The sequence below is a fragment of the Eschscholzia californica genome, unplaced genomic scaffold (genome assembly GCF_041429995.1).
Source record: "Eschscholzia californica isolate CP2 unplaced genomic scaffold, dmEscCali1.0.p SCAF_5, whole genome shotgun sequence".
NCBI classification, from domain to species: domain Eukaryota; kingdom Viridiplantae; phylum Streptophyta; class Magnoliopsida; order Ranunculales; family Papaveraceae; genus Eschscholzia; species Eschscholzia californica.
Window position 1 is genome coordinate 16,186,661 of NW_028238472.1, and position 27,591 is coordinate 16,214,251.

General features: G+C 38.4%; 4 protein-coding genes and 1 pseudogene across 5 annotated transcripts; all 5 read right to left on the minus strand.

The window, feature by feature from the left end:
- Window positions 1–681: 681 nt before the first annotated feature.
- Window positions 682–2,093, minus strand: LOC147537448 (mavicyanin-like). Its single transcript, XM_086642574.1, has 2 exons — window positions 1,872–2,093; window positions 682–1,185 (listed from the first exon to the last, which is right to left on the minus strand). The coding sequence occupies exons 1-2, from the start codon at window positions 2,044–2,046 to the stop codon at window positions 779–781; spliced, it is 582 nt and encodes a 193-aa protein (XP_086498700.1). The 5' UTR covers window positions 2,047–2,093; the 3' UTR covers window positions 682–778.
- Window positions 2,094–3,376: 1,283 nt separating this feature from the next.
- On the minus strand, window positions 3,377–8,718 carry LOC147537449 (dynamin). 2 transcript variants are annotated; one of them, XM_086642586.1, is made up of 7 exons: window positions 8,409–8,718; window positions 6,387–6,475; window positions 6,197–6,272; window positions 5,098–5,147; window positions 4,709–4,990; window positions 3,997–4,035; window positions 3,377–3,906 (listed from the first exon to the last, which is right to left on the minus strand). In XM_086642586.1, the coding sequence occupies exons 1-7, from the start codon at window positions 8,575–8,577 to the stop codon at window positions 3,721–3,723; spliced, it is 891 nt and encodes a 296-aa protein (XP_086498712.1). In that variant the 5' UTR covers window positions 8,578–8,718; the 3' UTR covers window positions 3,377–3,720. The 2 variants fall into 2 exon arrangements, with proteins under 2 accessions (XP_086498712.1, XP_086498713.1); XM_086642587.1 differs by lacking the exon at window positions 8,409–8,718 and adding an exon at window positions 8,271–8,392.
- Window positions 8,719–10,282: 1,564 nt separating this feature from the next.
- LOC147537450 (uncharacterized) lies at window positions 10,283–12,896 on the minus strand. The gene is made up of 7 exons (XM_086642588.1): window positions 12,678–12,896; window positions 12,444–12,578; window positions 11,857–11,893; window positions 11,301–11,374; window positions 11,126–11,219; window positions 10,969–11,051; window positions 10,283–10,809 (listed from the first exon to the last, which is right to left on the minus strand). Exons 2-7 carry the CDS (start codon window positions 12,513–12,515, stop codon window positions 10,642–10,644), a joined length of 528 nt encoding a protein of 175 aa, XP_086498714.1. The 5' UTR covers window positions 12,516–12,578; window positions 12,678–12,896; the 3' UTR covers window positions 10,283–10,641.
- A 2,543-nt stretch (window positions 12,897–15,439) lies between these two features.
- On the minus strand, window positions 15,440–18,544 carry LOC147537451 (uncharacterized; annotated as a pseudogene).
- Window positions 18,545–19,291: 747 nt separating this feature from the next.
- On the minus strand, window positions 19,292–20,574 carry LOC147537452 (uncharacterized). Its single transcript, XM_086642776.1, has 2 exons — window positions 19,999–20,574; window positions 19,292–19,894 (listed from the first exon to the last, which is right to left on the minus strand). The coding sequence occupies exons 1-2, from the start codon at window positions 20,572–20,574 to the stop codon at window positions 19,292–19,294; spliced, it is 1,179 nt and encodes a 392-aa protein (XP_086498902.1).
- Window positions 20,575–27,591: the final 7,017 nt, after the last annotated feature.

Below are 27,591 nucleotides of genomic sequence, written 5' to 3' on the forward strand. Positions count from 1 at the left end.
ACAATATCTACCCCTCTTTCTATTTTGGAAGATAGATTTCTATATCATAGATTTGCTACAACCCCTAATCTCATAGTTATTGATATTGTCCCTGCTTTTGAGTTTATTGTTGAGAAAAACTCAACATAGTTTGCAAAAAGGGTCACCACTTACTAAACTTGAACCTATAACTTCGGCTCGTTATTAAGCAGTGCGGCCGGCTATGACAAATTAACTTGTTTAGATGCCATATGTGAGAATAGTCCCACATGGGAGAATGGGTAACTAGCAACCAAGAATATAAAGTATAGGTCCTCTCCACTCATTGCCAATTGGTTTTGAGTTGGATGGCCACAAACTTAACATGGTATCAGAGCTCGGCCCACACGTGATAGGCTTAAAAGCCATACGTGCTCCACGTCACCCGTAAAGGAAAAAACACACGTGTTAGGCTCAAAGAACGCCACACGTGAGGGGGCGTGTGAGAATAGTCCCACATGAGAGAATGGGTAACTAGCAACCGAGAATATAAAGTATAGGTCCTCTCCACTCATTGCCAATTGGTTTTGAGGTGGATGACCACAAACTTAACACCATATGTCGTATGAAAGTCCCGATTAAAGTTTGGCACTGGGTTATGAATGGTTGGCCATGTCACGGTACATTATTTTCGCTTCGAAATTTTTTCTTATACAAATATAATATTGAGAACTTCCTCTGCATAAAATACCAAGATTGATTTCATATCACTGTCTCTACATATATTTTTATAGTAATATTATGACATATGTATACTTAATCAAGTGAGAGTGAGAGATACAACAGTTCCCAAAACAGAAAGAATCACTAAAACAAGATAATTATTCCCTCCACCATTGGTACAAAAACCATCTGAAGTAGAAGAAGGATTGAGAGTACTAGGTTGATTCTTCTTATTAGAAGGTTGTAAAGATGAAGTAGTACTTGACTGAGGTGAATTGGCAGGAGAGTTTGCTGTTTCTTGATCTTGATCAACATTAACATGAAGCTTCATTCCTCCTAAACAATATAATGTGTTACCAGATATAAAATATCTATCACCTGGTGAAGGTAATGGTATTGTTGTGTTACCATCTCTACTTGTCGTTATTACATTTGTCACGTTGCACGCATCGAAGCTTTCTTTCTTTACCTCGCTTACACTGTTCGACGATGAGTACGAGAATACTACACAAAATGTATACATTAATATACATATTTAGTATATATTAACAATATGAGGATATTGCTTTCGCCCGAAAAAGTGGTCTGAGGCAGATGAGCCAAACATCTTTTTTTTCTAAGATGATTGGCTCATCCGCGCCAACGACATCCGTCATGGGCTATGGTTGGTCGACTTTTTCGGGTGGTGGTATAAAGTTTTTCTTAATGAAAGGATTTTTACCCCCACCTACCCAGCTAATAATCTAAATAAAAAATCTCAAATTTTAATTCTGGTTGGATTGCAAACAAGTGCACAGACTAATCATCTAACCATTCTTTCATGTTAGTTGTTGCAAAGAAGCAACAAAATAAGCGGAACATCTCCTTCTGGAGGCCCTTTAAAACTGGAGGCTTAAAGCCACCGCTTTGATGGCTTTGGGCGAGGGCCAGGCTTGTGTTCGGCCTGCTCCCCGCTTCAATATTCTTGGCCAAGAACGTGGCTGACCGAGATTTAGATATATCCAAATCTTATCTAACCACGTCACCCAGCAGCCGGAGACGGGTCGGGCATAGTATTACCATTGTTAACATATATGTAAGTTGACGTTAAAATATATATATATAAATGAGAAATATGGTTGAAATATCAATAAAATACAACATAAAATAACATATATAGAAAATAAAATAAGAAAAGGAAAAGAACTTACAAAGAGAATCGCCAACTTTAAAAATCTTGTCTTTAACCCAAGTATCAAGATCAGAGCTTATATCCCAACCAGCTGTATCCCCAACCCTGTATGTTGTAGCTCTGCATGTCTCCCCGAAAAATCCTACAACAATAACAATGGCAGCAAAAGTGTAGCAAAAATGTGACTTACCCATCCTTCCTTTCCTTACTCAATCAAATCAAATCAAATACTCCTTAATGATCATTTGTTGTCAGAACTTCTAGGTCTATATATATATATATACACACAAAAGAGAGAGAGGAAGAATGCATGGTTTATTATTAGATTACCTAACTTCCCAACTAACATAAAGCTTTTGCTTTATGTTGTTAAATAAGTTCTTGTCTTAATTATTATATCTTGTTTTTTGTTGGTTTAACCAATATATGCATTAGTCAATCTCTGATTCTTTTTTATTGTTGAAAGTAGTTGTTTTAATTTTGTGTTATATACACTGTTCGGACAATTGTTTTTTTTTTTTGAGAAATCGACTACGATCTTGTTTAGGATATCCGACATATTTTTACTTGTGGTCTTGATACAAGTATGAGTTGATTAAGGCTGCCTCTAGGAGAGCCCCATCTTTTTGTTCTTTGCCCATTCCTCCCTTGACACTCTCCTTACGCCCCGGACTAAGCAGTCTGAGGCTTTCCGACTTGGCCTAATATGTGATGTTTAAATCCGGCATGGATTAGGAGCAGTCTAGAGGATTGCTCTTAGCCCATCCCTCTCTTGGCAGTCTCCGTGGACCTCGGACTGGACCTAATCTGTGATGTTCAAACTCAGTACGGATTAGGCCCAATCCGAGTTCCTTCGGAGTACCCCCAATTCATAGGGGGCGAAGAGAGAAAGTGACCCAAGAGTAAAATGAATAGGTGCCTATAGATTCACTTGTCGATTGATAGTTGTGATGTATGTACGAAACATTTTATTTTAGGCCGACAACAAAAGAAAGAAAATTAAAAGAAAAGATGAAAGAAAAAAAAATTAACACGTCTGGTGATCAAAGGAGAAAGGGATTTAAGAAATATAATTAGATCTAAATAGATATTTGATGATTGATAAGTTTGGTGAGAGTGAAGGTAAGGGTTGTTTTGACTTAGAATTTGTTCTTTTTCTTCCTTCTTTTTTCTCTAGAAAAAGGAATTTCTTAGTTCCCTACTATCAACCTAACTTACATCACTTCTAATGTTAGGTACCCACATAACACCGGAAAGTGCGAAAATGAACACACATCCCCGACATACATACGTAGACTATGGCACGCACAACCACGACACAGATTATGACACACGCAACCACGACATGTGCGTAGTCATACCACATTTTTAGGTTGCATAACATGATCAAGTGGAATTGGCAAAACTTGTAGGCGAAACATTAGCTCCCTGTAATTGAATCATATTACCCTCACCGCCTCACGCCCACGCCAATCATGACCAGGAGAAGAGCTTAGATTAGTAAAAGTATAATACTAAGAAAGATGAGAAGAATGTTTCATGTATTTCATTGATATCTGTTTGTAAGGCTAATTAAATTATCAAATGTTTTGAACAAAATCAAAGATACAATGATCAACAACACAAAGAAGAAAACCAGGAAGCTGAATCTCTATATCTCTTTTACCTCCTAACAAGAATATGAATTGCTTTGAAACAAGAAATGATCGCAGAAGCTATGTATGTGCAACAGGGATAATCCATCTCCCGATTTTAACATTTAACTCGATTCCGACGAGCTTCAGGGATCATCACCTTTAGGCATTCTCTTCAAGATCAAAAATTCTAGACAGAAATTTAAAATAGGTTCTAGTTTGTGTGTGTTACTGTCATCTCTGTTTTCTTTGTCTTCGTCGGCAATCAAAACAATCTGAACATGGATTCTGAGACTTAATTTCTCTTGAGTTGCTGGATTTGAGTTTGCCTGGAGGTACTTTTAGCTCTTCTACTAGTACCTGACGAAGTTTCTCATTCTCTTCCATTAATTCCTCTATCACTTGCTGGTGTTTCAATACCTGAAATGGATTTAAGAAAACGTTCAATAAATTGGTCGGTCTCATGATCCAAGCTTGTTGTATAAACTTGGTTTCATAAAAAATTGTTACCATCTGAAGAACGTTATTTTCTGATCGTAAACGCCCAGCCTACAAAACAAGAAACACATCTTAGAATATTATCAGTCACAATCATCTACTTTTGTAGCAAATGTACCGACCTAGACAATTGTTTTTTAGTAGTCCAGTCTTGAAGCAACTGTATCATAAATCTTGATAGTTCAGTTTTTTTACTAGAAAAGAAACTACAAGTTTGTCTTTGTGTAAAATGAACACCTGTGACCTATGTATGAAGTTGGGAAAGGGCCTGGCTCGCTCGGTCAGGCCCGAGCTAGAGCCAGCCAAGTGACCGAGGAGTCACGCAGCCAAACTTGGCCAAGCATATATATATATATAGCTGCGTGTGCGTGCCTGGTTCAATCTGGCCCGGATTCACGCAGAGGGGTGACTGAAGAGTCATTGGGCCAACACATATATTCTCAAGAGTCACTGGACCAAACAAGTGAAGAAATATATTCGTTTTCTATACGTATGTGTATATATAATGTGCATAACTAAATATTAGTATAAATATGATACTTCTTCTGTGGGAATGCAACTATTATACTACCATTCAAGTGTTCCATATTATTATAACGTATCAAGAAAGAAATATAAAGATAATAATGTAAACTCAAGCGGTGACTCAAGTTACTCGTGACAGCAATTGCATAGTCTATGAGGCATGAGCCCATGAGAAGAAGTAAAATAAACTTAGCCTCACCATTTCACTAAGTTGTGTGTCCTCGTCCTTGAGAACTGGATTCTGCAAAAAACTACTGATAACCTTTTCAGTACGACTTCCAAACGATGTTTTTGGGGAAGACGGAGTAGCTTTGGATGAGAACGTTTCGTATGCAGAGCCAATGTCCAAATTTCCATCTTTTATTACGGGTGTCTTACTGATTGAGTTAATGCTGGTCTGTAAGGAAGGTGGTAACATATTTTGACCAACGGATAAGCCAGGAACAGCTCCGAACTTCATCATCATCTTTACCATTGTTTGCTAGCAAATAAATAGGATGTACATCAGGTACTGAGAGAAACAAAGCTAAAGATACGATGGACGAAAGGAAATATAATATGTAACTTAAGTCAGAGATAAGTTGATACCGCTATACATGTTTGAATACGCTGTATTACCCCAGGCTTTATAGCTAAACCTGCCGGTGTAAACAACATCATCTTTACTGAATTTGTATGACAAGATACAAAACATATGTATATACATATATAGACACGCAGCCACACATTAGTGAGTGTGTGTGTGTGTGGGCATGTGATATGATCATTCACTTTTAATAAGATAAAGAAAGTGTATATATCTACATAAGCATGTGTTTGTGTGCGGGACTATCATAAAACAATGAAAAGACCCAGACGGAAGGCGGTGCATCGAGTAACGACATAAAGGTAGCACTAAATCATCCAACCGGCACAATTAACTATTCAAGAATCCTAGCTTGCTCCCGATAGCGTTATTCCACTTAACCTTCTCATGGACAAGAACCTAAAGCGACCAAAATTAAAGTTCAACTTTGGAGGTAACGAGCAACCTTATCTAGTTTACTCAGCCTGCTTGTACGATATATCTTTCGTGTGAAACCACTTTTATTCTTGTTTACTTGTTGGTGTCTAAAATCTTCTATCAAGAGTGGAAGCCACAATTGTATTAGTGAAGTAGTTCAGTAGTCAAGACTCAATTGAAAATTGTTGGATAAGGTTCTCTTGATTAGGATGATAATCAGTCTAAAACGTGACAGTTTCGTCAAAGACACGTATCTATGGAGATAAATATGATATTTCTGTAATGAAAAAAGACTGTTTTGTAGCTATTGTTGTACCACCATCCCAGTATTTCATATAATAATCTAAAAAGATTTTGAAAATAGAAAGAAAAGAAAACGAAGAAACAAGAAGAGGTGAACCCAAGCCAAATCCTGAACAGGAGAGTCTGTGATACACTGTATGCACATGGACAGAAAAGTAATGTGCCAAAAGCAAACATAAGAAATACTACTCAAACCTCCAACCACTAAAGAGGGAAATCACTTCACTACTGAGAGCATTTACCATTTTGACTCTCCTGACAGTTCTTAAACACATGATAGATAGCTGATGACAGATTAATATACAGATAAATAATATTAAGTTTCACATGAAGCAAAATTCATTATTAAGGACATTGAGAAAGGCCCAAGGTAACACTGACCTACTCCAAAACCATGGCCAAAACCAACTCCACATCCAATACCCGCTTCTATGTTCTTAGCCCCAAATCTTCTTAGCTAACAGTTACGATAACAAAAACAATTAGAGATGCAAGGTAAAGACGTAATTTTGAGAATTAAACAACTTTCAAGAAACAATTTCAAACGAAAAAATAAAGAAGATGAACTTACAGAATTGTTCACATGTCTCCCCACTCCAGAAAAAGCATCTGTTGCACCTCTGGTAGCACTCATAACTTGCTGCAGTGCTGGTATTGCCCCTGAATCAATGGATTAATCCTTCAATTAATTTCCGTTGCCCGTTGGGAATAAGCATCAAAAGATTGCAGAACAAACCGTAGATTATCATAACCAGTGAGCAATCAACTTAACAATTTCCTAATTGTAACAATCTATGTGATGAAGAAAGGTGCAGAAAGTGTATAATGACTCCTGCAGCCCTTTGTGTGTAAGGTAGTTTTGTTTTCGTAAGTCAGATATGGAATCTGACTCGAGGTTTGAATTAACTTCAGTCAGATTTCATAATGTTTATTCTTGTCTAACTTGTGATGGTTGAAGCGTCTAACACGCTGGTTCGAGTTGATTTTGGCCACACCTGAGTCGGACGAGTCAAATTCAGACAAAAAAACCTGTGTGATCTAGTGAAAAATCAAGAGTTCTCAAAATAATAATCAAGAATCCATTTCAATTAGTTAGAATAATAGCTTATCCTTGATTCAGAAGAGTCGGATTGATACAGAAAAAACATAACCTATATGAGCTAGTGATGAATCAAGAGTTCTCAAAAGGCCGACACTTTGGGGAAACAAGAAAATTTTAGGCGGTACAAAATTTTTAAGGAAAATTATGAATATTATTTAATTTTCCGGGGCAACAAAATTTCTTCTTCCTCATTTCCTCTGAATTTCCTTCACCACCTCCGAACTCCAGCCGCCACCACGACCTTCGACCACTGCCAACTTTTTTTCTCTCTCATCCTTCCTTCCCCTCTCTCTCTCTCTCTCTCTCTCTCTCTCTCTCTCTCTCCTCCTTCTCAAAATCTGTTCCGGCGAAGGGGAAAATCCCTTTGCCGGAACTTTTAGTTTGAGGGAAGGGTAATCCCTCAAACAAGAACGCACTGGTTTGGGGGAAGGGGAATCCCCCTTCGTCGGAACCGATAGAGAGATGGAGGAGGAGAAAGAGATAGGAAGAAGGAGAAAAAATTGGTGGTGGTGGTGGTGGCGGTGTTAGGAAGGAAGAGGAAAAAATGGTGGTAGTGGAAATGAGGAAGAAAAAAAAAATGGGAGGATAAAAAAATTAAAGGTCGCTGGCAATGGATGTTTGTTGACAAACTTATCAAAATCTTAATCAGGAATCCATTTCAAATAGTTAGAATAATATCTTATGCTAAAACTTCATCTTTTAAAGCCCTAATTTTTTCTATGGACTAACAGTCATTACATTCAATATGGCATGGGTAATCATGAACTGAATAAGTCTTATAACTACCATCAGCAAAGACATTTTGGGCCCTAAAGGCCATATAAAGAGCTTTAAGGCTATCCTAGGGGGCAATAGGGCATGAAAGCTAATTCGTACATTTACTATATTTATATCTGTTACCACCAGCCAATAAATAATGTATTCCACCCCACTGTGAATTGAACATGTGACCATTGAGTTTGGAGTAGATGCACAACCAACTTGCCAAGCAGTTGTTGGCAAGCCCTAAGTTTCAGAAAATAGGAAAGGAACAATGATTTATCGAAAGAAGACGAACACATTAATTGGCATCTAAGAATTGTACAATTCTTAATGATAATAATATAAGTAGACAAATTTATAAGCAAAACTAAAGTTGTAGTTCTACTTATAAATTTGAAACCTTGAACAAATAAAAATGCATATAGTTAGTCAAAATGTTAAAAATCTTATAAAATAAACAATTTCCATTTGAAACACAAGTATCCAACACTAACAAAATCCAAGATTAAAACTTGAGAGATATTGAATCTCATGAATGAGAAGAGAAATAAAGGGTTTTTTTTTTCTATATTGATCAGCAGAGGCGGTTACCATTTGGTTTGGAACTAGGGTTTTTGTCGCCATTGTTGGGTAAGGAAAAACCTCCAAAGTCCATTTCAACTATTTAAACTGAAGTAAAATAAGTAAAGATATGTTAAAAGAGAAATAGAGTTAGGGGGTGATGAATACCAATATTTAAAGGGCGACCAACACCAATTCCAACCCCACATCCGATGCCAAAGCCAGTGAATACTTGCCCAACCTTCAGAGTAAACGGATTCTCTACTTGAATTCCAAGTCTTCTCCCCTTTAACTCAGGAACTGAATCACTGCCATTGCCACTTCCACTATTCTCCATCTCCTCTCTCTCTCTCTATGAAAGCTAAAGCAGAGATGCCTAAAGTTAAGCAGCTCCTCTTCTGCAAGCAAAGAACACTCCCTCTCTCTCTCTCTCACTGTACCAAGGAAAGTGTAGCTTGTGAATAGGACTATAGGAGGCATAGAAATTTTAGGCCAGCGCTTTGGGGAAAGCTAAATAGTTTTCGGGGTGTGAAGACTTTGTCAAAAATTGGTCAAATTTGTTTAACAATTTTATTTTGGGGGAAAGCAAAATAGCTTCTCCACCTCACTTCTCTCTCTCCACCTCATCGTCTTCTCCGTCGAAGGTCGCCGGCCGGAAAATTTTCCGGCCGGCGACCTTCAAACATAATTTTTTTTTCTCTCCCTCTAAAAAAACAAAAAACTCTCCTCTCTCTAGATCTGGTGAACCAAATCTGGTTCACCAAATCTAGGTCTGTTCGCAGACCTTCATGAAGGTCTGCGAACAGGCCATTAGAGGTATGTTCGCAGACCAGATCTGGTGAACCAGATTCAGATCTGGTGAACCAGATTCAAATTTGGTTCACCAGATCTAGAGAGAGGAGAGAGATATTTTAAATAAAAAATTAAAAAATTTTACAGAGAGAGATTCAAAAAAAAATTTTTTTTTTTTTTTTTTTACGTTGAAGGTCGCCGGCCGGCGAACGTGTCGGAGAAGACAGATAGAGAGGTGAAGTGGGGGAGAGAGAGGTGAGGTGAGGTGGAGTGTTTTTTTTATTTCCCCTTAAAATTTATTTCCCCAGAAAATTTCTAAAATTTTACATATTCACTTTAAAATTTCACACCCCGGAAACTATTTAGCTTTCCCCAAAGCGCTGGCCAAATTTTAAATGTACTCACCAATTTTGTTATATACACTCACACCAAAGGTAGTTTTGTTTTCAACTCAAAGAAGATGTAAGTGCATAAAACAAAAATGGCGAGTGCATTTAACTCCCTAGAAGGCGCTGGTAGTCAGCCCGAAGAGACCGAGGTAGGAATTCTCGGAAGCCCCAAACGTGGTTGGGTCCGACGAATAAATAGTCAATCCGAAGCCTGACACGGGTAGTCACGTCCAACACGCCTATAAATAGTGAGTGGGCTCGGCTACTTTAAGATTCTTCTAATTCTCTTATTTTTCTTTTCAGATTGAGTGCAGGAGGCAAACGCTTCTCAGACACTTCTATGAATCCTTCGACAAAAATGATTGCCGGAACGGTTCAAATCCGTGTGATAACTGCCTCAAAATTCCCAGATGAGCATTCTTGTATTTGCAAGTTTTAATGTTTGATGTTGTTAAATGTAAGTTATCGAGCATAGTAGTTTAGAGTTCACGACGCTGAATAAGTTCAATGTTTTCTTTTTCCCACTCTCTACTCTCTCTCTAATAGGGATCAAAAACAAATTGTATGAATCACGAAAGAAATTACTCATCTACAACTTGAAACAGGACCAAAGAAGAATTGTTCTCCCTAGCCGTCAAAATTCTAAATCTGTGCAGTTGAAGAAATCAACAAGGTCGTTATAGTATAGTGGTAAGTGTTCCCGCCTGTCACCTGAGTGACCCCTGGTTCGATCCCCAACAAAAAGTCGAAGTTCCGGTAAAAAGTCATCCGTCGGTTTGTCTGGTTCGATGTGCGAATCTTTTTGTTTGTAAAATGATTATTTGTAGATTACATTTTGTAGATACTTAGGAAGCTCTAGTATTTTTGAAAGATTATTTCAGAAAGTGTCGATTCGTAAGATGTTATGCATCTAATATAGACTGGTGCACTTTACATTAGCATATTAGTCTAATACTGTGTTTTACGACTATGTTTAAGATATAAGAAGCGCATTCAACTCAATTCGAGAAGAACGCTTTACGAAACTTCATCAGTGATTCTCAGTCCGAGTGCAAAGAGTTTTCGCAAACAGTGTCTTTCCATTCTAACTGAAACCGTGTTCAAACCAACACACCAACAAGATATGAACCCCAAATTTACCATACAATGACGGTGATTCTAGTTGACGTATAAACGTTATGTGTCGTGAACAAAGTTGATGTCTCGCTTGTGTCTAGTGTTCAAGAAGCGTGTTTGTCCAAGAAGGCCTTGGCCAGATTGCTGAAGCTCATATTTACTGATCCAGCAGAAGCATACCGTCCAACTAATTCGACTACTTCAGGCTTCAAGATTTCTTCCTTGTTGGCAGGATTACATAGATAGTATAGAGCTCCCAATGCATAATTCACCTGAAAATCAATCAAGATAATAACACCGGAACCGATAACAATTTATAAAAAGCTTGCTACATAAATGATTTAGTAATTAGTCAGTTCGAAAATATCAGTTTCTTGAAAATTTTAAGCTCTTGTTGGGTTGAGATATGATTTCTGAGTTTGAAGACTTACAGTGTTTCGAATTGGGCTAGATAAGCATTGAATAACTAAAGGGATTCCATCACATTGAACAATAACAGCGGCATTCACTGGATCTGCAGAAAAACAGACGAGATCTTATTTTGGAGGTATAAGTCCATATGTTATTCGATCAAATTAGTTTACTCACCAACACACGCATTGCAAATCCCACCGACTCCAAATTCCACAAGTCTCTCGTTTCGCTCAGTTATGCAATCTAGGAATAGTTCTAATACATTGAGCTGTTTAAGCCAATATTTCAGAAATGATGTGGATATCCAAATAAATTAAGAAATTTTTGCGTCTCTGTGAAGGGTTTTTACCTGGCGTAGAAACGTAAAGTTAAAAGGATCATAGGCGAAATTAGCTAGATGAGCAACTATTCTTTCCTTTGATTCTACAACATAAGCAGCAAGCTAAGTAAATACCAAAGTCAGGATGATTATCATGAACTCTAGTACAAGTAATTTAGACCAAGCTTGAAAATCTAACTAATACTATCTTACTATTAGTATACAACATTAAACTACTAAGAATTTTCAGGAAATTGTTCATGTTACAGGATAGACTCCATGAACGGAAAATGAAGTCGCCCGACCAGTGGTGCAGGCCCATTAGTAGGATCCATGTGGAGGTATAAGTAGCTACCTTGTAATGCCTCGTGACCAAAATATGAGAATAAGAGATGTCCCGATAATTCACATAGAAGGCTAAAATCCGGTAAAGTCTCCTCTTAAAATTAGTTTCTACACTCGGGTTTTGTCTTTGTATGATATGCATTATGTACAATGCACCATTAAGTAATGATCTTATGAATCGATAAAAACAAGTATAAGTACAACAAAACTACAAGATACCCTGAAAGTTTAACGTCAATACCTTCAGTAGTCGCGTTCTGAAACTCGCCAACCAACTCCTACACATATAGATGAAAATAGGTAAGAAATAGTCGCTACTTTAATACATAACCAAACCAAAATAAATTCTTCATTTTAAGTCACTTCAAACGCCCTAGTTTGGGTGAATAAGAACACCTAGAAAACTCTAGATAGCACATCTGTAATTTGTCACGGCCGAGATGGCCGAGAATCTCGTGTCTTGGCTCGGTCTCAGACCTCTCACGAGAAGAGACTCGGTCAAAATACCAAGTTAGGGTTTGGCCGAGTTTCTTGCCTGTCTCTGCCGATCCAGATCGAGACCAGCTACATAATTTAGCACCACTAATAGTTATCTACTTCAAAGTGATTCAGCTCCCCTTGCCTGATAAAAAAAAAGCGAATACTTGATTTTTTGAAATAAGAGGATTATTTGCATAAATGGGTAAAACACCAATCCACCAAAAACTCACTAATCGAAACAGGTATAATCTAACAGATTCTAACCCATTCTTACGGTAAAAGAGACAACCCATGAATTGAAAACACTGGGTATGTCTACTATCAAATTAAGCAAGAGAAAGAAAGTACCTGAAGGTATTGAACCCTAGGAGTGCCATTTCTCCCTGTTCTTTCTTGCTGCCTTTGGTTGTTAGTAAACATCAAAAATTGCTCTTGATATTAGTGTTACTGGGTAGATAATTGATGGGAAGAAAGTCAAGAACTCTGTAAATAGATGAAACCATATACTGACATTAGTATTTTAAATGGGTAATTTCATTCAAATCTCTCATGGGCATTTTATCAAACAGTTTGTGTACTAACATTATATAAAGAATTTTCACCGTGAAAACAGCAGAAAATAGAGTAAATTAAACTTCTCTTGAAACCCATATTAATTGAATCTTAAAACCCACAAATTTCATTCAAAACTTTGATTTCTAGCTATGACATAAAGATGATCTAAAAATTTTATTTTCTCAATTTCGTATTTAGGAGTTACAGCTGTTTGAATAGCCAAAGTCTATTATATTAAAACAGCTCAGTCGGTAACGTGGGATTAAGAGATTAGTGGGAGAAAATCTGTTGTAACCGCTTTGAAGTGAATATCACTTACTTGCTATATATTTTTTTTTATCCTAACAAAGTTTTGGTATCTTTTTCAAAAAAATTCACCATTTTCGGTTATATCTTTCGTCTGCTCTATATCTCTCGGTCAACTTCAATATAGTCCACAACTGGTTACAAGAAACACAAAATGATCGGTGAAGTAGAGACAAAAAAATGTAGGGTTATTTCCCTAATGGCCCCCTACTTTGTGACCAGCTTCCCGCCTGACTCCCTACTTTACGAAAAATACCCATATGGCCCCCTTCCGTTATAACACCGTTACTCTCTCTCCTCCATCTCTTTTTCTAGATCTCTCTGCCATGTCACGCCACATCATATGTTACGCCACCTCATCATCTTCTCCGGCAGAGGTCGCCGGCCGGCAAAATTTCCGGCCGGCGACCTTCAAACTAAATTTTTTTTTTTTTTTATTCTCTTCTTCTTCTCTCTCTTCTTCTTCTTCTTCTTCCTCTCTCTCTCATCTTCTTCCTCTCTCTCTCTCTCATCTTCTTCCTCTCTCTCTCTCTCTCTTCCCCTCTCTCTCTCTCTACACACTCCGGCGAAGGGTTTCCCTTCGCCGGGGTACCTCGATATGTTCAAGGAACAGACCGGATCTGTTCTTTGAACAGACCTTGAAGGTCTGTTCTTGAACAGACCTTGAAGGTCTGTTCTTGAACAGACCTACTCCGGCGAAGGGTTTCCCTTCGCCGGAGTGTGGAGAGAGAGAGATGATATTAAAAAAAAAAAAATTAGAGAGAGAGGAGAGAGAAAATAAAAGAAAAATGTTTTTTTTTTAATATTTTTGAAGGTCGCCGGCCGGAAATTTGGCCGGCCGGCGACCTTGCCGGGGAAGATGATGATGTGTCGTGCTAAGATGATGTGGCAGAGAGAGAAAATGAGATGGAGGAGAGAGAGTAACGGAATGTTAAAGATAACGGAAAAAGGGGGCCATACAGGAATTATTGCTAAAGTAGGGGGCCAGGCAGGAAGCTGGTCACAAAGTAGGGGGCCATTAGGGAAATAACCCAAAAATGTAAAATTTTTTCTTCAATCTTCATTATTTGTATTTTTGTTTTCTTTGGTATTTATATTTTTTGTTTTGGTTTACATTAGTTGTCATCTATGTCTTTAGGGAAATTTATTTTATGTTATTCTTCTCTTTTGATTTAGTTTATTTTTGTTGTAATTTACTTATCTGGAGAAGTGAATAGTAGTATTTTTGATGTATTTATTTTATACTATATTTTTGTTGTGATTTACTACAACGGCGTTAGCCAAGGAATCTACCCCGCCTGTAAGGTGGGGTGGGAACCTAGTATTAATAATACTCCAAGTTTAGGCCCATATAAATTCTTTTTTTTTGTTGCAAATATAAAATTTGCTTTTTTTTTTATGAAAGAAATATAAAATTTTCTTGAAAGTAGTCAAAATAATCGTAAGAAATCATACAATATTACGACAAAAAAAATATGAATTTACTTACAAAAGTTATAGAGGGACCTTTGTGAGATTAGGCCAAAATTTTGATAGACGATAGAGATTTTTATCACTTTCAGGAGTTAAAAAGAAGTTAAGAGTGAGACATGTAAATTGGATTTGATGTAGGCTACTAAATCATAATTTTATTAAGAATATGCTATATCTAGAAGTACGGAGAGAACGGGATGTAAGCGGCCTGAAAGGGGGAAATAATAGATGAGAGATTGGTTTTGAGCCTATTGGCCAAAATTTTAGTGATGATCTTGTAAGTGGTGTTCAAGAGGTTAATAGGACGAAAATCAGAAGGAGTTTGGGGGGTTTTGGAGATAATTGGCTTTCTGAAGGAGTTGTGCAGTGATGAAAAAGTTCGTGACCATGGTAGTCACATCAGTGTGAACAGTGTCCCAGTTGGCCTGGTAGATAAGGGGGATAGCCATCTGGACCAGGGGCAGCATTAACTTTAAGATCAAAACCCGTCTTTTTGATCTCTTCAATAGGAGGTACTCGCATGACCCCATATGGTGTAAAAATGACCACAATGTACATGCACTTCTTACTGTAAGATCGACCCGACTTGATGTGAGAGGGTGTGATCATATATCCCACGGTACACCCACAATCGGAGAATAATCATTAACACTTTACTCGTAAAATTGAGATGTAATCAACCACAACGGCGTTAGCCAAGAGGGATCTACCGCGCCCTACGGGCGCGGTGGGAACCTAGTTTTCATGTATTTCATCGTAAAAAAAATTAAAATGAAATTGAAAACTAAAAATTTGTTTATTAACCACAAAGGTAATGATTTATTAATTCCGACTGAAATTTAAAAAGAAACCCTTAAATAATGTCTCAATGTTGAATCATCACAATAGTACTTCTAGATATACGACATTTGTCCTACTAAATGTCTTTTCATCTTCCCGCAACAATATATTCAATTTAGTAGCAGATGTGCACCTCTATAAAGCAACATACAATTGTCCATGTTGAATCATCACAATAGTACTTCTAGATATACGACATTTGTCCTACTAAATGTCTTTTCATCTTCCCGCAACAATATATTCAATTTAGTAGCAGATGTGCACCTCGATAAAGCAACATACAATTGTCCATGACTAAATACTGGACTGCGAAGATCAACTCCCACAAATTTTACTGATTGACCTTGAGATTTGTTTATTGTCATTGCATAAGCTAGCTTGACAGGAAATTGACGCCTTATTGATGCACCCGAAAAGGTTGCACAGCCAAGCGGAGGTATCAAGTAGTAACCGGTAAAACTGGGATCGATCCAAGGATAGGAAGGTAGTTTGGATATCGAAGAGTCTTATCCCTCGGTCTAGATATTAAATGCTAACTTAAACTAAAAAGGAAAGGAAGAAAGATAAATAAGGGGTTTTGATTGAATAAGCAATAAAGAAAACAAATACACTAATTAAACGATTAAAAGTAAACGGGCGAGAGAGATTCGAGAGAAGTGTCGGAGAAACAAGAGTCGGGAAGAGTCGGGAGATAAATAAGTGAGAGAGGTGTCGAACCGAGAATCCGATAATGATAAACCTACAAATATGTATGGTCCGACCTAATGTTCAAAGTATAACCGATGTTCGACTCCTAAGGTGATGTTTATAAGCACTACGTATATCCGGAGATTATACTTAGTCAAACAAACATCATAATCGGTTAATCCCGAGTCAACGAAAGTGTTGTCTAGTAGCCTAACTATGTGAAGTGCATGACAAGACACATGAAATTATGACTTAGACTACGATCGATATCGAATACTTCGTTTCGTCTATTAACTATGCGAAGTGTTTGACAAGACACATGAAAATACGATCAAAACGATAATCGAAATAAATGGACATCAATTTATAATCAAAACATCAAATCATATTAAACATAATCACGAATTCATCACATTTCATCTCATATAATCGACACACTAAGGTTAGCTAAACATGGTGATTGAATAAGAAATGGAAAGAAAATGATGAGAGAATCCCCCTTTTTCGATGTGGTTCGAGGCTAAGATCGTCGGAAAATATGAGTCTTTAAGGTGCAGCCGATCTCCCCTTTGCAAAATTCTGGGTTCCCCATAGCGACCACCATCATCTTCTCCATTTAGAACACAACCTCCATTAAAGCTTCACCAAGCTTTCTCTCTCTAATCACTTTTAATCAAAAACCAAATCAAACCACATGGGTAGCTAACCAACAACATGGGGAGTAAAAGCCCTAAGGTTTCCGGCCAAGAAAGTGGCCGGAACACCATGAAAATCCGGCCAAAAAAAAGACATGAAATCCGGCCAAAAACCATGAAATCCGGCCAAAACACTTAGATCCGGGCCAAAGGAGCTACCGGCCCTTGCTGCGCGTCCCTTGCTGCCGTCCCGAGCTAGGAACATTCCCGAGCTGCTCCAAAGCAGCTCGGGTTGCTGCTGTTCGGAGCAGCTATACACTGTCCGAGCTGCTGTTCCGGTCCAAGCCGGCCATCCCGTGAAAGCTGCTGCTGCTGCTGTGCCGAGCACTGTCCGAGCATTCTGTGCTTGCTGCTGCTCCTCCCGTGAAGATGGTTCAGCCCGAGCTGTTCCTTGCTAAATCCCGAGCTGCTGCCGGCCAAGGCTAGGCCGGCCTTAGTGTTGGCCGGCCTAGCTTGGCCGGCCTCCTCCCTCCTTCTCTCTTTTACTCTCTCTCAAGCTCTCAAGGACAATCAACCAAGAACACCCTCAAGAACCCTAGCCCTTTTCTCTCTCCCTTACTTGGTGAAGAAGATGATGAATAGTCCCCCTAACTTGTGTTTACACAACCCTAGACTTAGTCAAACTTGACTAAGTCTTAGGCCATTTTGACTTGGACCAAAAAGGTGCCCATAGAATCTCTATTATTCTCTTCCTTTTTGGGCTGTTGGGTTAGGCTTCTTTCTAAAGCAAGGGAGTGCCTTCATTTTGTCTCTACATTTAGAACCAAGGGGGGTGCCTTCATAGAATCCTTGTTTCAAGACCGAACCTCGGCTTCTTTCATTCACAACTTCTCCGAACGAACTCCGAATCGACTTCCGTTTTCACCGTCGGACTCGTCATTGACTTCACTTGTTGTTTGACTTCTGATTTTGACCAAACCCTTAGTGCTCTTTTCTTCCCTTTTGCTGCATAAGATAAAAATGTGATAATTCCCTCTCTTTATTCCGAATTACACGCCAAACCCCAAATCAACTACCTAGCAATAAAAACACATAAATAATTAGAAATAAAACTCGAAAAGAACTAACTAATCAAAGTTAAGTGACCTAAATGTGGCATTTTCACGCCACATCACTTATGAACTGGACGCTCGAATTGGAAGACGTAGGTGATAGAGAAATCCTTGGAATAAATACCAAGCTTCCGACTTTATCTCCATTCAAAATTCTACATTCAAGTACCCAAGATGCACATCTAATAACCATCAATCTCGTGCCATTACACATCCCATCTTTTGGAGAAAGATTTCGTAACAACATAACAGGACAACTAACTTTCAATTTTAATTTGGATGGTGGAAATCCAGGTGGATTAAGAGAATTTAATAATTCATAGGGATAGAGCGAGCAGCGTTAGTGTAATCGTTTGCTTCAACTTCATCCATTTTGTCGGCAGCAAAATAAGTAACAGTTTCTCCAGGAAATATATTTAATGCCAAAATATTGATTTCACTAACATCGTCATTACGTGCGGAGAGAATGGTTCTTTCTGTCAAGTATTCAGAAGAACTTGTTTCCACCACATGTAATCCTGGATAAGTCGAAGAAATCAAAGAATGCAAATTATTGCATCTGTTGATAGAAGACGGCTAGTTAACTCTTTCGGCTGTACTTGATCCAACCTTCGGAAAATACAAAAGATGATTAGTAAAAGGATATATAGTGGAAAAAATATGAAATTAAATATAATGCTTTATGTTACCTAAAGAAAATAAAATTCACCTCGAGTAAGAAATTTGAAAAATGGAGGTTTGCAGGTTCTTCGAGGCATAACCGCATGTTTTGATCAAGAGTGAGGACATTAATAAAGTCCCAAATAGATGACCGCCTAAGCGACGCACCTACGATCTGCTCCCTAACTCCTTTTGGTATCACAGATAAAATTTGTCGAAAATCCCCCCATGACGACTGTTATACTACCGAATGGTCTGATGTCATCACGAACATCTTGTAAGGTACGGTTGACTGCCTCAACGCAATATCTGTGTTGCATAGGAACTTCATCCCAAATAATTAGACGTGTTTGTCTAAATAGATCTGCGTGTGGAGTCTGCTTACCAATGTTGCATATTGAATCCTCATGAACATCCAAAGGGATACGAAAAGTGGAATGGGCAGTTCTACCTCCAACTAATAGTAAAGAAGCAATACCAGAAGAAGCTACTGTGATAACAATAAAACTCTTTACACGACAGCTAGCAACAATCGTGTTGTACAAAAAGGTTTTACCTGTTCCTGTTCCACCATTCAAAAAAAATATCACACCTCTTTCTTTATTAACGGATTCAGTTACAGAGTGAAAAGCTGTTTTCTGCGCGTAATTTAGACGTTCAACGTTAGAGTCAACATCTGAAATCTCAATAGCAATTTGAAGTTGTCTGTGCTCCCAAATAAATCTGTCACCAACAATTTCAGTCCATATTCCAATCGGTTTTGGCATGGAGGGAAAGTCGTTTTGAAGGTTTTTCCGGACTCTAGAAGTAGCTCATTGAGAAGAAACAATCCAAAATCAAGTATTTGTTCCTCATTCGGATTTGGAATGTCATGCGTGGTACGAAAGTTATGTGCAAGATTATCACATATATTAAGTGCAAATCGTTCTCATAAGACGTGTGGGTTTAACGGACAACATTCAATGAGAATGACACAAAAAAGCCTCCTCAACTGGTAACCAGAATTCATAAACTTTGCCTCTTCTAAACATTGTATCGGCTCGTCGTCATCTTCCAAAAGACCCCGTGCAACACATGCCAATTTAAAGGTATCATGTACATTACCGTCTACTGTGCGTAAACATTCAAATGATGTCGGACCTGGTACAACTGTGAGTAGCAATCTCAAGTAAAATCTCTCGCCTGCGTTTGGACTAACAAAATACATTCTGCCAATAGCAGAACCTCTTTGTCTAGGTTTCCATATTTTATGACTTTTGTCCCAAACGAAGTGTTGTGGGAACTCTTGATAAGTATAGACTCTTGCATCTGAAAATTTTCTACAACACAAAAAATATCCCATCAACGTCGACCTTTGTAGTTCTGCTCTGTGTTGAACAACTTCAGGTAGATCTGTAGGATCGAACACTACATTATGCATACCCGGTAGATGTACTGTCAATCTCACAACAGAAGGATTTTCCTCATGCAACGAATGACCGAAGAGTCTCCAAGCAGCTTCAGGCGGAGCAATGTACCTTGAATCAAGATACTGTTTAATCTCATCTGCCCCCCCCCAATAACCATAGTCGTGCGATCTCCCCCATTATAAATATATTTGTTGATATATTTCACACATCTGACGCTTGCACACACTTCAGCGTTGATGTGACAATCAAACATTCTAGAGAGGTACAGATTATATGGAACCACATTTAGGTTGTTAACTTTACGACCACGGACAGTAAAAACACGTCTATCATTACGACGAAGATAGAGTGGATAACCATCTTCACCCAGAACTGTATAATCTACAAATTTTCTAGGATATCCTTTCGTACACTTACCCTTGTTCATACACGGTGCATTTGGTTTTTCTTCTCCGCAAGGACAGTGGATCATACAATTTGTAACAGTATTAAATAATAAGGGATCTTCCTCTTCATCTGGAAATTCTGCACAAACAACTCTGTCGACCTGGTCTGCATCCTGAATCTTGTCTTTTTTTCCAAGGAATATAAGGGCATGCATATGTGGTAAACCACGTTTCTGAAATTCAATTGTGTAGACATGAGCAACAACTTCACCAAAAACATTATTTTCTTTTATCACTTTCATCAGATGTTTTCGTTTTAGCTCAAATACACGTGCGACCAAGTCTGGACGATCTAGTGTCGTTTGATGTGGTAGTAAAGCACTGGTTATTTCTGGCCATTCTGGATTTGCAGTCATGGTGAGGAAAATATCTGGGTGATGGTTGAATCGAGTAATAGCCATAAAATCTTGATAAATTTCGAACATATCTCTTGCTCCGCCTGTAAATGAAGATGGTAGAATGAGTTTTTTACCAATTTGATCAGGAGGCAACCCATCTCCAGCTATATCAGAAAGACCACAGTAAAGCTCGAAACGGAGCACATCCTGCCTACATCTGATAAACATCAATCGACTTTGTTCTGTTGAAGCCCAAGCATCTACTAAGAACTTGTGAAATAATTTTCCTCCTCTTAGAATAGTAGAATATTCTAAAGGCCTCTGAAAGAGTCTATAACTGAAATACTCCATTTGAGTTATCTGTACCTTACCTTGTCGATCATTTTGAACATCTGCATGTTCCAAAAAGACGGGTTTTGATCTTAAAGCTGATGCTTCCCCTGGTCCAGATGGCTATCCCCCTTATCTACCAGGTGATGAGACATGAAAATGTTCCATCTGAACCTCTTAACTTGGACTAGTTAGTCTATTTCGGGCAGTTACTCTCATGAATTACTTGTTTCTCTTTTCAAAACAAATCTCAAAGTTATCATTTTACTAGTTTTAGGTTGAGATAGATTTCCAACTTGTCTTCGTGGGATCGACTCGTACTTGCTAGGTCTACACTACATAGACCTGTGCCCTTGCGGAATTTTATTACAAAATACGAATTTATTTAGCCTATTATGTAGGTTAGTTTAAGTACGCATCAAGTTTTTGGCGCCGCTGCCGGGGATAAGTTTAGAAATTTATTTTGATCTGGAATTAGTTAGTTTTAGGGTTTTAAATTTATTTTTCTTATTTTTATTTTCTTTTTGTCTTTTTGAACAATTTAACTTGCTTTTCTTGTTTTTGGTTGTGTAGTTCACAAAAGAAGCTAAAGAAAGGGAGCAAACAAGGAGGAGGAAATCAAGAAGAGAAAGATTTTAGATTTAGGATTTTATTTTATTTTTAGAAAGAGAGAGATTTAAATATTTGATTTTTTATTTTTTTTAGACTCTTTATTTTTGGTATTTTTGGTTTTGACCCTAAATTGAAGGGCTTATAAAAATTGTAACCGAAAACCAAAGAAGCCTCGGGTTGGAACATTCACGGGAGAGTGGCCCGGGTCGTCTGCAAGGGTCATCGCCCGTCTTGAACGGGAGGTAATTTTTCTAATCACCCACGAAGCCCCTGTCAGTGGGTAATTGTGTGTTTTGTGTGCCTAATTGCTTTGATCGAATTGTTTAGTATAAGCATTCTAGTAAGGGCAATAACCCAATTAAAAGATAGGAGACGGATTTCATCACCGTTCTCTTGCCCAAATAGGTAACAACATTCACGATCCTAAACCTCACCTAAAAAAAAACTAAAATCTGATTTAGACATTAGCCCTAAGATTTCGAGCTCATAGGATCTTTGAAACAATTCAGGGACTTTGATTTTTATTTGGGCATTCCTCAAAGGAAAATGTCACTCAATTCTTTAAAAGGTCACCTCGAGAAGAGGAAACGTTACCGAAGGTTGGACGGCTATCACAACGTTCATCGTTGGCTGTCACCAAGAATTGTTTGACCGTATTACTTTGACGGAGTAACCCTCATAACAATTATAGTTCAAGCTTTGTAATGAAGTAGGAGCTGTCTAGATTTTTAGGGAGAATCTGACCAACTTGTTTGTCGTCTAGATTTTGTTTAGGTTGCTTGGTGGAGTCAGATTAATTGTGTTTGCTTTCCTCTAGTGACATTATGGGTGAAAATCTAAACCAAGCCAGGAATGGAAATCCACCTATGACACTTGATGTGACACGAAAATGTCACATTTGGAGGGTCTAACTTAGACTAATTAGTTCTTTTCGAGTATTATAAATAATATTTTATGTGTTTTTCATGTTAGGTACCTATTTTGGAGTTAGACATGAAAATCGGAATAAAGGGAACGAATTGTCACTATCATTTCATGTGCCGAAAACGAGAGAAAATAATTTCAAGCAAATCAAATTACAAGTGGAGGCAATGACGAGTCCGACGGTGAAAACGGAAGTCAATTCCGAGTTCGGACGGAGAAGATATGAAAGGAAGAAGCCAAGGTCTTTTCTTGAAGGCACTCTCCTTTGTTTCTAGTTGGGAATCAAAGTCAAGCCCACAAAGAAAAGAAGAAGAAAGAAAGGAGTAGAGATTTTAGAGGCACCTCTTTAGGGTTCAAGATGAAATGGTCTAAAGACTTAGTCAAACTTTGACTAAGTCTAGGGTTTGACTCAAGTTTGAGAAATGGGTCAAAGGCTACTATTCATCTTCTTAATCATTTTCTAGCTTGGGCAAGAAAGGAGAGAGAAAGGAAGGAAGGTGGCTAGGGTTTGAGAGTTCATCAACTTTCTAGGGTTTCAAGGTTTGAAAGGAGGTTTGAAGGCTAGAGAGAGAGCAAGAGAGAAGGAGGGTGCCGGCAAAGTTGGCCGGCACCACAAGAGCACGGGCTGGACAGCAAGGGGAGCACGGACATGGCTAACACGAGCAGCTCGGGTGTAGCTCCAACAGCAGCAGCTAGCACGGCACACCAGAGCACTTCCCAGCAGCTACCGGCAGCAGACGCGACCAGCAGCTGCTCCAAGACGCAGCTGCAGCTCGGAGTAGCACGGCAGGAAGCTTCCACAGCAGCAGCAACGGGACAGCAACTTGGACGCTGCTGTGCTTGCTCGGACGCGGCTATTCATGGCTCGGAACGGTCGGGACGGGCTCGGACTAGCATGGGAACAGCTCGGATTGCTCGGATAGTGCACGGCATGGTTGCACATGGCCGGATCTAGGGTTGGCCGGAACTAGGGTCTCTTTGGCCGGATTTTTCGAGGGTTTCCGGCAACATTTTTTATTCGAAACCATAGGGCTTTTACCCCCCCCCCCCCCCCATGTCTTGGTCTATCTTCTCATGTAGTTTGGTTTGATTTTGGGTGAAAAATCTCTAGAGAGAGAAAGCTTGATGAAGCTTTAATGGTGGATGTTCTTGAGATGGAGAAGATGATGATGAGTGCTATGGGGAAATCTGATTTTTACTCGGGGACACCCAAATTGCATTTTTAAAGGGAAATCCAGAATTTTGCTACGGGGAGATCGACTACACTTAGAGACTCATTTTTCTCGACGAACCTAGCCTCGAGCCACATCGAAAAAGGGGGATTTCTCTTATCATTTCTTTTCATTTATTACTTATTCACCATGTTAGCTAAATCAAGTGTGTCGATTATATGAGATGAAATGTGATGAATTTGTGATTATGTTTAATATGATTTGATGTTTTGATTATGAATTGATGTTCATTTGATTCGATTATCGTTTTGATCGTAATTTCATGTGTCTTGTCAAGCACTTCGCATAGTTAGGCGACTAGACGACACTTTCGTTGACTCGGGATTAACCGATTTAGACGTTTGTTTGACTAAGTATGATCTACATATATACGTAGTACTTAGAAACATCTACTTTAGGAGTCGAATATTGATTGTACATCGACACATTAAATCGGAGCATACATAGTTGTAGATTTGTCATTATGGATTCCCGGACTTCGATACATCAACTCTCGTATTCGGATACTCTTGAAGCATGATTTGAATGTGATGATTGACTTATTATTTGTTTACATGTGAGTTTAATTGCCTTCGTCTAGTTTTATAAACTAGAAGCCTTGATTTTAATCGTCTATTGACACAAAGTTTGATAATGCGTACTTAGTTTGATAGTCGATACTTACTAACCTTTGATCGATTATACTTAGTTTGACGTATTATACTTATTAGTGTCATACTTGTTCATTTTCAATTCATTAGATGGTGTGTGTAAGTTTGATAGTCGATGCTTAGTGACGTTCGATCGATTATGCTTAGTTAGACACATGATGCTTGGGATTGTCAATGTGGGTGAAGTTAGTTACATTTTCATGCGAATCGATACATAGTATTTGTCATTATCGATCTTGTGGATCGAAGTATCCGTCTCAATTAACCTTTACCTCGCTCACTTATTTGCCTCCCGATTCTTGTTCCTCCAACTCTTCTCTCGAATCTCTCTCGCTTATTTACATTAGATTATCTCATTAGCTTTACTTTTTCTCATCTCTTATTACTTATTCATATTAAAACCACCCAGTTATGTTTGTTCTTTTCCGCCTTAGTCTAAGTTAGATTGTGATACTTAAACCTTTGAGCGAGACCCTTTCGGTATCCAAACTACCTTCCTATCCTTGGATCGATCCCGGCTTTGCCGGATTACTACTTGATACCTCCGCTTGGGTGTGCAACCTTTTCGGGTACATCAAGTTTTTGGCGCCGCTGCCGGGGATAGGTTTTGTAGTTAGGATATCGTTTGTTGTTTTTTTCATTAGTTTAGTGTTATTTAAAGATTCACTTTTTCTTACAGGTCATGTGTAGTGCAGGAGGAATTTCCATTGTAACTAACATGGAGGAAACATGTGATTCACTTTCTTGACAATATCTTTAACATAATAACAAATTCATGCTTGAGTAGATAGATTTAAATTTTCTATCATTTCACTATTGGACAAGAACTTTCTTAGTTTTATACCATGAATTGTAGAACACAGGAAAATGAAGATGGTAAGAGATGCATTTATTTCTAGAGGATCATGTCTTTGAACTTTTTTTGGTAATTTTTAGCTCTCTTTTGTTATCGTTGATTCTAGATTATATCATTTTGCGTTTGTTTTAGATTAGTCTTAATTCTTTACAATTAATTCAAAATTCTATTGATAATAATTTCGTCAAGTTCACTTATTTTTACCGTGCCTCCGGCACGGGCTATACGCTAGTTGAGTTATAAAATAGATAAAGAATTATTAATGGTTAGATATCTTTTTATGAGTGTTTGTGGTGGATTCTAAACTCTAGGATTTTTCTCATATTAGCTTCCTTCCGATTGAACTATTATTTTCATTATATTATTCTCTTTTCAAAACAAATCTCAAAGTTATCATTTTACTAGTTTTAGGTTGAGATAGATTTCCAACTTGTCTTCGTGAGATCGACCCGTACTTGCTAGGTCCACACTACATAGACCTGTGCACTTGCGGAATTTTATTACAAAATACGAATTTATTTTAGCCTATTATTTAGGTTAGTTTAAGTACGCATCACTAGGCCAATTGGGACACTGTTCACACTGATGTGACTACCATGGTCACGAACTTTTTCATCACTGCGCAACTCCCTGAGAAAGCCAATCATACATACATTCGTCTTATCTGCAACCAAAACCCCACAAACTCCTTCTGATTTTCGTCCTATTAACCTCTTGAACACCACTTACAAGATCATCACTAAAATTTTGGCCAATAGGCTCAAAACCAATCTCTCATCTATTATTTCCCCCTTTCAGGACGCTTACATCCCAGGTCGGCAAATCACGGAGAACGTCATTATCAGCCAAGAAATTATACATTCTTTTAAAAAGCACAAAAGAACGAAGATCTATTTTGGTCTGAAGCTATACATGTGCAAAGCCTTCAACCGCATTGAATGAGACTATCTCTTAACCATCAGGAGCAATTTCGGCTTCTCTAATCATTGGATTACCCTCACAAAAGCTTGTCTTACCACCTCTTCCATGGTTGTCCTCATTAACGGCCGCCCAGGGCCCACTTTTAATATTAGTTGTGGCATAAGGCAAGGAGACCCCCTGTCTCCCTTTCTGTTCACTCTAGCCATGGAAGGTCTCATTCGCCTCGTGGAAAGTAACTCTGACCCGGAAAGCTTTATAGGTTTTTCTATCCCCAACTCCACTATGAGCATCAAACATGTCATATTCGCAGACGACTGTATCATTTTTGGGCTTAACACTCTGGATGATATTTTTCATCTCGATCAAATTCTCAACTGCTTTTTCTCGTCCTCGGGCCAAACGATCAATTTTGCCAAATCAAACATCTTTTTCTCTAAAAACTCTCACCCTAAGTTTAAACATATGATCATTAGAAACCTTAAAGTCAAACAGGCTTCCCTTACTGATAATTACCTCGGGACCAAAATCTTCATTGAAGCCCGCAAAATCCAATCCTTCTCTTTCATATTATCTCAAATCCAGAATAAGCCTGCCAAATGGCATTCAAACCTCCTCTCCCAAGTTGGCCGCACTATTGTTCTCTCAACGATAGTGACGACCGTTCCCTGATACCAGATGCAGTGATTTGCTCTCCCCAAAAGCATAAGCAATAGCATTGAGACTGTTTAAAGGTCTTTTTAGTGGGAAAATCTAAAATCATTCACATCATCAAGTGGTCCTCCCAGGGCCGTGCCTGAGAATTTAGGGGCCCCATGCAAAATTTTAATGTGGGCCTTTTGAAAAAAAAAAAAATTACAAGTAAAATTTAACAAGGTATAGTTTTTTTGTTAAAGATATTCGTTCTCCGTACAAGATATAGTTTAAAATCTAAAAGTGAGTATCTAAATTTAATTTTTCTGTATCATAATTTTCACCTATATATTTTCGATTTTTTGTATGTAATTATCAAATTTTTAAGTTTGAAAAGCTATTCCAAAAATGGTAGAATCCCACCAAAATAAAATGAAGTGTAACAGAGTAGAAATAAAGGTTCAATTAGCATGGTACCATGAGCTTTAAAAAATGAGGGAAAAACAAAATTAACAAGTAGCACGGGAGTTTCGAACTTGAGTCAAGTGCATGGAAACATACGCTTCTAACCATCTCGGCCAAGAGCTTCCTTGTTGAAGTATGTATCTGTACATCAATATATAAACGGTTAACATTGCCGAGAGTAGGCCCCTTTTAGGTTGGGGGGCCCAGTGCGGGCGCCCTGCCCGCACGGGCCCAGACACGGCCCTGGGTCCTCCATCTATCTTCCCAAAAACTTGGGGGACTTAGGAACCGTCTCCCCGGGGATTGACAACCAGGCCTTCTTAAGCAAACTGGTGTGGCGTATGCTTACTGAACCTGATGCTTTGTGGGTTAGAATCCTGAAAGCCAAACATTCCCGAACACACACAGGCTGGGC

Excerpts from the sequence above, each read along its gene's own strand:
- LOC147537448 (XM_086642574.1), bottom strand. The coding sequence starts at position 2,046 with ATGGGTAAGTCACATTTTTGCTACACTTTTGCTGCCATTGTTATTGTT. Across the intron at positions 1,186-1,871 it reads TAAAGTTGGCGATTCTCTTT|TATTCTCGTACTCATCGTCG; the intron begins GTAAGTTCTTTT and ends CATTTTGTGTAG.
- LOC147537449 (XM_086642586.1), bottom strand. The coding sequence starts at position 8,577 with ATGGAGAATAGTGGAAGTGGCAATGGCAGTGATTCAGTTCCTGAGTTA. Across the intron at positions 6,476-8,408 it reads TGGTCGCCCTTTAAATATTG|GGGCAATACCAGCACTGCAG; the intron begins GTATTCATCACC and ends CCATTGATTCAG. Across the intron at positions 4,036-4,708 it reads ACACACAACTTAGTGAAATG|GCTGGGCGTTTACGATCAGA; the intron begins GTGAGGCTAAGT and ends CTTGTTTTGTAG.
- LOC147537450 (XM_086642588.1), bottom strand. The coding sequence starts at position 12,515 with ATGTTTACTAACAACCAAAGGCAGCAAGAAAGAACAGGGAGAAATGGC. Across the intron at positions 11,220-11,300 it reads ACTTTACGTTTCTACGCCAG|CTCAATGTATTAGAACTATT; the intron begins GTAAAAACCCTT and ends TGGCTTAAACAG. Across the intron at positions 11,052-11,125 it reads GATTTGCAATGCGTGTGTTG|ATCCAGTGAATGCCGCTGTT; the intron begins GTGAGTAAACTA and ends GTTTTTCTGCAG.
- LOC147537452 (XM_086642776.1), bottom strand. The coding sequence starts at position 20,574 with ATGACTGCAAATCCAGAATGGCCAGAAATAACCAGTGCTTTACTACCA. Across the intron at positions 19,895-19,998 it reads ATTGTCACATCAACGCTGAA|TATCTTGATTCAAGGTACAT; the intron begins GTGTGTGCAAGC and ends GAGATTAAACAG.